Genomic DNA, 11,473 nt, shown 5'->3' with positions numbered 1-11,473 from the left:
CATTTTTTAAAAAATTAAGGCCATAATGCCCAATGCAAAAATGATGGAATGAACAGAAGTTATTTTTGCTTTATTTCTAATATAATACAGAGGTATAATGAGAAAAAAGGTTGTATTTATTATAGTGTATTAATAATTGTCTATTTTATAAAGTCTTTTTCATATTCCTGCACATGTTCTTTTTCTTGCATCGACAGATTTTCATGACCATATTTTGGTTGATTTATAAGATTGGATTGTGTACTCAAATTGACTGGTTTTCTTGTTATTGTTGGGAAGACTTTGATTGCAAGTATTCAATAGTTTTCAACAAAATTGTAGCAAAGTGAAATGTCTAAAGTATGTCCGCTCGATGTAGGAAAAGTATAATTGCTGGATTTGCAGATCTAAGTTCATTGTCAATCCTTCATTATTCCATTTGTATGCTGGTGCATGGGAAATTTTCTCAAACTCGATTAAAAGGAACCAAAATTGAAATTGGACCTGTGAATTTAAAAACTCTATTTCTGTTTCTGACAGCAATGCTGTTAACACGCACGTAATAGTATATTTGTTTCTCTTTTTGATATAATATCTATATTTCACGCTATAACTAAAACATCTTTCATCAATCATTTTTCTTGTATTCTTTAATTCTGACGAGAGTTAACCTTCAATCACCAAGGAACAAAATAAAGCCACCACCTGACCAAAATAATAAAATAATGGCTCTTTTTTAGCGATGTTACAAAGTTGCAAAAAGCATGAACTCGTTAATTTTCCACAACCGGTAGGCTGCGGTAGTGTTGTTACCTTTTTAGGTGCGTAGGTCGGGTAATCAGTACTTAATTGTACTAGCCGCGCTTTCTAACATGTCTGATTAACAAAAAATCCACGTCGGGGACAACATAGGTCCTAAGTCCGTTTTGAAAAATGGCCATGCTGACCTCGGCGACAATAAGAACATTTTGATGGTTTGGATCAAACCAAATAACCTAAGATCAAATTTATTCGTGAGACGAACTTCTAAATTTAGGTAAGTCGTCCACGTATTAATTCCTGAGTAAGAAGTAGATAACATATTCAAAACCCATTCTAACTCCATACTAACGTAAACTTTATGGAAAAAATGATTTTCCACTCTCCATCCAAACCGTACCAACGTGCATATTAAACATCCCGTTTTCCGTAGCAAACTGTAGTGAAGGGCATCAATCTGTTTTAAAGTGTAATAGGCCCTTAATTGGCCCTTTCTTTCCCTATAGTAGAATGTAATAAAGCGTAATTCTACGTAGTGATATGTAGCAGTGCGTTATTTTCTGTAACAGGCCGTAGTAGAGTGTATTTTTCTACAGTATGGTGTAGTATTTCCTTGTAGTAGAACGTAGTAGCCTGTAGTAGAGCGTATTTCATTGTATCAAGGCGTATTAGAGGCTTTGTAGTAGTAGAACGTCTTTTTCTAGTGATATGCAACATAGTTATCCACTTTTCTATTCACACATAAACATTATTCTTTACAGGGCCATTACTGTGGCTAAAATAAAATTTCGTTTTTTACAGTATTGGATCGTCAATATTTGGTTGATATGCAAACCACGTTTGAAAGCCTCTAATTACTTTTTCTATGAATTCTGTGATACTTTTTTTTAAAAAGCCAAAATGATAAAGTATGGATGACATTACAGACAGATCCTCAAGTTTTAGCTTAAAAGTACTGAAATTTAGAGTTTTTTGTGAAACAGTAAATAGACATTCAAAAATCAAGAGCAAGCATAATATCTTGTAAGGAATTGGCGACTTGTGTATAAATACTACGTAATAGTAACTACTCAGTTTTACTCATGGTCCTTAGGAAATACATTGTTTGTGATGTATTCTGTAGCGCTCACACAAACTGAAGATGTATGAATAAACACTTTTTGATGTATTAAAGCGTCATGGCGAGGATTCTAGGTATTCCCTGAGCGCAGAAGAACGCAAGATGTGAAAAAAGGAATATTTTAGCGAGCCGTTACAGTTCTTTTTTAACCTGATATTATAATGAACACTAGTAAGTCGCCCTTCATGTCTTGTTTATCTACCAACTTCAATTGATTTACTAATAAGAAAGCTCTTTGTAGGATGCCAATTCATCCAGATTTAGTTTGGTTTCATACAGTATAAGTCCATGCATTGCGTTTCGATATATAAACCACATTGAAAACGCTTCATTACTTTTTCCATGGAGTTTGACAAATCTGTTGTATTACTTTTACAAATGTCAATTTTTGGACTAACATTATCTTTAGTTAGGAATTATGAATTATGGATGACATTACAGACCGATCCTTCGAGTTCCAGCTCAAAAGTACTGAAATTTCGACTGTTATTTCGTGAAACAGTAATAGTGATTACTCAGCTTTATTCATAGCTGATATCTTGTAAAAATACAGAGCTTCCGTGTGTCTGTCCTTAACAGGCAAAGTGGATGTTTTTTCCTTTCATATAGCCGAAAAACTTATGTCTCAAATGTAAATCGACAAATTTAACGTTGCAACGTCAAGAAGACTACTTTAACGTCAATTATGTCAAATTAAATGAAACCATTTCAGTGTACTTAAAATTTTGAGGCCAAATAACTTGGAAACGAGGTGGTGACGTCAGTCATTTTTTATTGCGTGGTTAGCTAGGGACCACTTGGGACCAATTTGGGTAAGTTTTCCAACCTTAGGTCGTCGAATCCGTTTCAGATGGACGGGTTTATGACGTTATCAAAAAACCCCTAAACCAACCGTTTATCAAACTAGAATGTGTTAGTCTTTGAAGATTGACGACTCCACTTATTACCCCAGTCGAAAATAAAAACAAAATCAAATAAAAATTAAGTTAACAAGGGGGTTTGATCATACTAGGTCTTGTCTTTGGAGAGTGACGGCTGCACATGTTACCCTAGTGAAAAAATATATATATATTAGCAGGGGGGGTGTGATCACACCTGATCTAATCTTTGGAGAGTAACGAATCCACTTATTACCTGAGTTAAAAACAAAGAATAACAAAGTTGACCAGAAAACGGTTAAAGTTTACTTTAGGAAGATATGGATGTCTAGTTTTTGCTGATGCCCGTCCGCGGACCTTTTCGAGGTGACCCAGCTAGACATCCAGGGTACTTAGGCTCAGAAATATGGGTCGAAACCTACCTGTCCTTGGTTAAAGTTCTGTTCATCTTTTCAGAGGCATTTTCTCTAGAGGAGTATAATCTCTAGCTTGTTTCCAAAGACCTAACAGGTTGAGTTCATCATTGCGGTGGTTAGCCACCTTTTCGTAAATTATTTTCTCATGAGCCTATATATTTTCTTACATATGCATACACGATGAAGGCAACAGGTGCACAAATTTCTAAAAAATATTTTTTGTGTTTTGGCAGGTCTTCAACCTTTATATATTAGAGGCAACGAGTAAACTAAATTCACCAATTTTTGTGTATATGCACTGCCGACATCAGCAAAACATCTAAAAGAACCTATTTTTCCATTGTCCTTTTCTCCACGGGTATATTATGTTATATAATAGAAATGCATTGCTTGTCATGTAAAATACTCTTTGCTGTAATAGAGGGGAATGGTAGCCATTTGAACGCTCTTTACACCTGTTCACCTATTTGTGTGAAGTTTGAACGCTGTAAGGCCCTGCACTATTTAACCACAGTAATGGCCCTGTAAATAATTATGTTTATGTGTGAATGGACTTTGTATAGCGATGAATTGTATTTAGCTTTTTGCGCACATTATAAAAGTGGATAACTATGTTGCACATCGCTAGAAAAAGAGGCCCTACTACACTTTACAACGAAGTACTACAGAGAGCTACGCTCTACTAAAGCCTACTACACTCTACTACAGGCTACTACACTCTATTACACCCTACTGCACTCTACTACAAAAAATTCTGCTCTACTACTCTGTACTACAGACCTGCTACACAACATAAGGCACTACTACACATCACTACGCAGAATTACATTTTACATCATTCTACTACAGGGAAAAGAAGGGCCCACTAAACTCTACTACAGATATTAATGCGTTTCACACTACAGTCTGCTACAGAAAAATACGCTCCATGCTGCACTGTAGTGTAGAGTCTAGGCTATGGTGAGCTGAAAACTGGACGTATGGATAATGAGAAATCATTATCTCCACAAGGTTTGACATAGTACATAGGACTAACGCATGTTAAATGTTATCTGCTATATAGTCAGGAAGTAATACGTGGACGACTTAGTTTCTGAACTAATGGATTATCGATCTTTTTCGGTCATTGAAGTTGTTAAGAAGTATTTATTTCTTTTTTTTCATAATGAAATTTTCTGGAGAAAAAAAATTACCTTTTTAAAAACACTAAACGTAAGTCTATTTTTATGAATTCAGTTCTATTGTACATGGTATACCGACATATGCGACACGCCATCAAGTGCATTAAATCAGAAAAATATTAAAATCAAATCGAGTTATAAAGAATTGAAGCTTACTAGTCGTTAGCCCGTGGAAAAATCCACGGGTTTGCCCGTCCTTTTTACACCGCATTGCGTGCGTCTCCCTAGCGCAGCTAAGCTACCACTTTGCGTGACAGACAGACGGACGGACAGACGTATACGGGTATTATACTATAGACTAGTCGTTAACCCGTGGAACAATCCACGGGAATTAGCTGACGTAATTATTTCGTGCATCTGTTAATAAAAATATATAGCCCATCTGTTAATGAAAATATTTCGTGCATCTAATAATGAAATTATTTCACGCATCTGTTATGAAATTATTTCGCGCATCTGTTATTAAATTACTCTGTAGTAGTCATGGTCCCTGGAAATATACACGGAAGCAGTGTAAACTACACCTTTTTATTTTTTATAGTATAGTTTATCGGAAGTAGTGTTACGCCGCTTTCTCGTAAAATTCATATATTTAACAATAATTTGTGCATTTTCACGGCCTGAGTTTGATGTAAAAAAGAGGCTCCTCCCTGCAAATAGCTTTTAAAAAACTAAATTTGACATTTTCTTACACTTTTTGTTCAGTTTAAAAAACAATAAGTTTCAGCAAAAAAATAAGCACATCCAGGTTTATTGTTGTCATTAAAAATATAAATGGTTTGAAGATGAAACAAAATTTACAAAATAAATTTCACATTCATGTTTAGAACAAACAAAAAATCACTTACAAAATCTTTCTAAAATTTATTGTTCTCCTTCTGTTATTAAACACTTGTTTCTGTTAATTTCCTTGAAAGGCGCGAATAATTAAAACTTTTTCAATGAAATAGACAATGCAAAGTAATTGTCCGCAACTTTGACCGTAGTTATTTATAACAAAGAAACTGCATCGGAGGAACAATAAAAGTTAATTAACCATGAATCTTGTATAAGAAAATTTTTAAATTAAACTTTTGTTAAACTACGCAAAAGACAAAATAAAATAAAATTTTAAAATAGCGTAGCAAAAAGATTAAAGAGCTATGGGCAATTTCGTGCGTGGTTAACACAAGTCGCTTTTGACGCACGAACAGACAGACGGAATACGGTTATTATTATGCAGACTAGCCGGGTAAACCACAAGTCAAGGCGTGAGCCGGCAGTGAACACACTGTGGAGCACCTAATAACAGCCGTAAACTGCGCCACACGATCAAGTGGAGCGCTTTACTACAGGTATACTGAAACGTATTTTTCAAAAAATAACGTAACGATAGCTAAAATAAAAGCAGAGTTTACAAACCGTTATTTATTTTATTTATTTATTTATTTATTTATTTAAGAATATTTATACAGGATGTGCACTTCAATATAAAAATATTGCTATTAATATGCGTCCTGTTTAAAAGTTAAAATGTAAGAATAATCAATTAAAATTAGTTAAATATATTATACAATAAAATAAAATGAAAATATCGTTGGTAAAGAGCATGACATAAATTTAAAATAAAAAGAGACGGTTCGACGAAAACACTACGTAAAGAGATGTCACGAGCGTGGTAAGGCAAACAAACGAGCCACCTAGTACCATATGTTCAAGAAACATTTGCCAACGTGATGAACATAGGCAACTTAAAGAAGACTCCTGGAAAGTAATGTAAAGTATGTCTATTACAGACAAAAATTACAATGCAAGCACCGACCTCGTTTCGAAGAATAATAGTGTGGATCCTGGAAACGAGGTTGATCAAGCATGATAGTGCTCGGAAACAAGTTTCTTAAAAACCAAAAAACTCTCCTCTTGCCTTATTTTTATAGGCAAGGAATTGTATAATTTCACTCCCATGGAAAAAAAACCAGACGTAGCGAACTTCAGCTTAGTAACAGGAACGTGGAGCAGAAATCCGCTATTTCTGGTTGCTCTTCCGTGTGTGTGGATCTTAAAATAATCAGTATAATTTTCACAAATTTCATTTGTCAGACATTTTTTCACCAGTATCACTGCATGTTTATGTATTTCGTGGATCACCGTAGGTTGTTTCTCTACCACTATTTTTGCTGTAAGTCTATCGATACTTTGCAGCTTGTTCAGTTGCGTGCGATTTAAATTCAGATTACAGTACAATTATACGTAATGCAAGGTAACACCATTCCCGTGTATGCCTTCAGTTTAGCTAATGGTGTCAACATCTTCGAGATGGAGTTCATCAAACGTAGTTTGCCACAGGTTTTTCTGTATATTCAATTGAAATTGCTGTTCAGTGATAAGGTGTTGTCGAGGATTGTTCCTAGGTACTTGTATTCTTTGGTGGCTGGAATAGGTGTTTCGTTGTAGTACAATGACAATTCATCTCCCCATTTGGTCAGTTTTTTAGATATGCCGAATAACATTGACTCTGACTTGCCTTTTTTCAGGTTGATGACAAGACCATTTTCTTCAAAATACGAAGATACATTTTTCAAGTCGTTGTTTAATAGATTTTCAATAATACATTTGTTTGCTCCCGCTATGTATATGACTGTGTCGTCAGCAAATTCGATGTCGATTGAATTTTTTAGACATTCATTGAGGTCATTGAAATACACCAGAAAGAGTAACGGTCCTAGTATTGACCCCTGAGGCACTCCACATGTCACACTCATCAAGTCAGATTTGGAATTTTCAACTACACACATTTGTTTTCTATTAAAAAGGTAGTCACTAAACCATTCGTGAGTTGTACCATTTATACCACATGATGATAACTTTTCTAGAAGAGCTGGATGGTTGAGCGTATCGAATGCTTTTGAAAGATCGATATACAGCACACCGACTAGGTTACCATTATCAACTTCTTTACGGATACTATCAGCTAGTAACATTGTTGCGAGCTCTGTGGATCTGCGTCTTCTGTATCCAAACTGGTGTTCTGATAAAAGCTTGTGATTTTCCAGATAATCGATAAGTTGTTTGTGTACAGCTTTTTCCAGTATTTTGGACAGAACAGGTAATACAGATATTGGGCGGAAATTACCACAATCTTTTGTGTCGCCTCCTTTGTAAATTGGAGTTACTTTGGCAATTTTCCATTCTGTTGGGACCGTAGCAGTTTGTAGCGATAGATTAATGATATGCGCAAGGGGGCCTGACAGAACTGTCGCTGCATCTTTCAAAATACCCGGTGGCAGATTATCCCATCCAGCAGCTTTTTTACGTTTCAACGATTGTAATTCTCTTTCTACAAACAGTTTGCTAACGTATTCAAACTTAAAGGTTTTGTCAGTTCTGCGGTCGTACTGCTTAGGTTTCTTCCAGATGAAATTTTGCAATGGAAATGCAGCTTGTTTGAGTTTTTCTGCAACAGTAGAATAGTAATAACAAAAACTTTTTGCTCTTGCAGTGTTTCTGGAACTATCGTTTGACGTAGTTTGTTGTGATTTTTTCGAATTTTTCGGAGGTAGGATTTCTTTACTTCCAGAATTTTGCAGGATTTCTACAATTCTCAGAAAGTAAATCACTATGATACTTCTGTCTAGCATATTTTATTCTGTTGTTGCAACGATTTTTTAATGTTTTATATGCAGACCAGTCAGATCCCTTGTTGGATTTTCTCGCTTTACGGAGAAGCTGGTCTCGAGTGTTCATGTCTTTCTTGATGTCATTTGGTAACCAAGGGCAACGTTTACCTTTCACCCGTTTTTCAATGGTTGGAGCGTGTTTATCTAATATCAGAAAAAGAATCTGTTTAAAGTAAAGCCAAGCCGCATTAACATTTGTCATCATATACAAACGGGACCAGTCACGTGATCGTAGGTCTTCCTGAAAATCTTCGTGGTTGTATTTCGCATAATTTCTGCATTTGATAGTGCGATGTGGAATTTTATTATGATTAATTTTTGTGACACATAAAACACAATCGTGATCGCTCAAACTTAATGGGATGACGTCCGTAACTTTTACATTTGATCTTTTGTTGGTCAATATAACATCGATTAGCGTTTTGGTTTCAGCTGTTATTCGTGTTGCTTTTTCAACTATTTGATAAAATCCCTGAGACTTAATTATCTCTTTTAGTTCTTTATGAGAAGATTTAACGTTGTAATTCGCGTTTATGTCACCCAAGAGAAACGTTTCCATGGAGAGAGTATTCACTTTGATTAACATGTCCTTGAAAAACTTGTTAAAATCTTTTGGTAAGTAGTTTGATGAATCAGGGGGTCGATATATACACCCTACAAGCAAATTTTTCCCTTTAAAAATGATGACCTCAATCCATATGCACTCTACGTTGTCCTTTTCTAGATCTGCTCGTCGTTTTCACTTTAAATCATCAGAAATATATATCGCTACTCCACCTCCTACACCTTTAGTACGGTTTTTGTAGATAAATTGGTACCCCGGCATTTCGTATAAGTTTTTATTGTCATAACAACTGTCGGATTTTATGTGAGTTTCTGATAAGGTTATGATAGTATTTTCGGTTGAAAAAAGTGCTTGTAAATTTTCTCGGTTATAAAATAATCCTCTAATGTTTTGGTGTATTAACTTGATTCCACGTGTACTCCACCATAGCAAAACAATCAGTCAATATTATTTTATTTTGCGTTATAAGTTTTGTGAAAGTTAAAAATATGAATCTTGACACCGAGCTGAGCGCTTAGTACAGTTTAACGGTGTTGCACAGGCGTATAGGGATAATACACTTTTAAAAAAAACTTTCTCGCAGACTCTGTTTAAATAAAAACACAAGAAAAAGTTCATTGCTAAGACCGGGCTCAGCGGTTAGTCCAGGTAAACACTGTTGCACATTCGTACAGCCGTGATTCCCGAGAAAGTTTAAAAATTTGCTGTCAGTTTACTGATCCCTTATATGCATAACAACTTTTGTTAACACTGGACTAACTGCTTAGTACAGTTAAACAGTTTTGAACAGCTGTAATAACCTTTTCCAAAAAAACTTCATTGCAACTTTGGTTCAAATGAACAGCCTGTCTTTACCCCTCCAGCTAAAACAAATGCTCATCCATTTTATGTGCAGAAAAAGTTTTCAGGAAAATAATAAAAGATGTAGCTACCTAGCTAGCTAACAGCATTTAGCCATTTAGCATAAGAATTATTGCTTAAGAATATTGTTGTAGCCAAACTGCATTTTTATACTCTCACTTTTAGTCAAATAGCTAGCTAAATGGCTACATCCTCAACATAAATATAAATTGGCTAGGATAAAGTGCTCTTATGCCATACAGAATAGTAATAAGTAAGGCTGTAGATGGCTAGCTAGCCAGCAAAATCTTCGTTCCTAGCCAAAAATCCAAAACTCGTGCGTTTAAGATCTGTGATCTGTACGCAGCTAAAAAACGTGACAATATATTTATCTTTACATTGCAAACAAAGAGAAAACTAATATTAAAAAAATATAAAGTTTTTGAAGATAAAAAAGTCAAACAGGTACTTTCAAAATCAAAATGGCTTTCGTTCATTCACCCGCGAAAATCTTGGATTGTTTTTAAGAATCAAAATGGCCTTTTGTTCATTCATTCACCCGCGAAAATATATTGAAATGTTTTTTTAAGCGAAAATCTTGGATTCTTTTTGATCGCGAAAATCTTTGATTGTTTTTAGAATCAGGCGTCGTGATTGCAATACTATGCGCACGCAGTCAAAACAAAGTCGGTAAAATATATCGCATTTGGTATTGGTGCGCATTTTAAAAATTTCGTGTTTCCGTTACGGGACACGGCTTTCGCGGACACACAGACAGTCGACGCTATTATTAAAGAGATTAAAATTTTGCGACACTACTTTGGCGAATGATTATTGTTTTGACCACCTAAACACTTTTATAAATAACCATATTGTTTTGTCCTAATATTTCAGCGTTAGATCTAAAGTTCTTCCTTAAAATTGGGCGAAAGATTAATTTTTCAACTGTTTTGTGACAGCGTTATATACATTGAGTAGGAAAGCGTTGTTTTAGAAACAGTTCCATTGAAATACCTCCTGCTGTAAAGATGGAACACTAAGGTTATTTATCACTTCAAAAAAACCTTTAACGAAAAGAAATGGACAGGAAAAGAACGAAAATTTTCTGCTGGGTACTGTCAGGTGAGAATCGTGTAAGTTTTAAGCAACTACGAAACAACACCCAGGATCATAACTTTGCATAAAAATCTTCTACATCTGCAAAAACTTCTTTTGTTCCCCATAAATAAACAATTGAAGTACATCGCCTACGTAAATCTAAGCGATTTGAATAGCAAAGTACAATCTGAGAACAAATATTACAGAGACTGTACCGGAAAATAACTTGTACTTAGAAAGTGTTCTGTTGTAATAAATATGTTTTACTCTGACGTAAAAAAAAAAAAGAAGAATAATTTACAAAAAACTCTCAGTGATACTGAAAATGAGGAAGATTTTCCTACGTCTTTGTTACAACGATTAAATAAGCTCAACACTAGCACTTTTGAATTTAAACGGACCACTTAAAAGGTCAATGGGCATGAGATTATCACGTTAGAACCACATAAACGTGAAAACAAACAACAAGAGGAACTGTATTTGTCAAAAAATGCTGTTAGTAGATTTAAGAAGGCAATTAATACCTCTAAAAATATTTTAAAATCTTTGCAGTTGCTTTGACTGGCTTTATGTGCAATAATATGTTACTATGCAAAATTTCGAAGGATATAGCTATCTAGCTAGCTAGTTTAAAACGTTTGAAGTTCATTTCATTAGAAATCTTGAGTTAAAAGAAAGTAACTGGTTTTATCGAATAAATCATAGATATCCAATATATGTAGGGAACTTTACTGTCACTTTCAGTTATATTTGCATATCCAATATATGCTTTACTGTCACTTTCAGTTATATTTGCATAGTCAATATGATATTTAGTGATTATAACTTTTTGACTGCCATTAGCTCGACTTTCGTGTAATTCACTAAGTCGAAAACCAACAGCCGTTTCGTAGACCCTTTATCCTATTTACATTGACTCCAATGACACCCACGCTAAACGAAACTATACTTTCTAGAAACAGGGGAAAAGATAAAGAAAAA

At 34.8% G+C, this 11,473-nt stretch overlaps 1 protein-coding gene across 1 annotated transcript; it reads right to left on the bottom strand.

Moving 5' to 3' along the window:
• Positions 1 to 6,672: 6,672 nt before the first annotated feature.
• On the bottom strand, positions 6,673 to 8,815 carry LOC130630019 (uncharacterized). The gene is made up of 3 exons (XM_057443416.1): positions 8,767 to 8,815; positions 7,930 to 8,643; positions 6,673 to 7,766 (listed from the first exon to the last, which is right to left on the bottom strand). Exons 1-3 carry the CDS (start codon positions 8,813 to 8,815, stop codon positions 6,673 to 6,675), a joined length of 1,857 nt encoding a protein of 618 aa, XP_057299399.1.
• Between the last annotated feature and the right edge of the window lie 2,658 nt (positions 8,816 to 11,473).

This window comes from Hydractinia symbiolongicarpus, chromosome 2 (assembly GCF_029227915.1).
Source record: "Hydractinia symbiolongicarpus strain clone_291-10 chromosome 2, HSymV2.1, whole genome shotgun sequence".
Lineage (NCBI taxonomy): Eukaryota > Metazoa > Cnidaria > Hydrozoa > Anthoathecata > Hydractiniidae > Hydractinia > Hydractinia symbiolongicarpus.
This window is presented reverse-complemented; position numbering and strand designations above follow the sequence as displayed.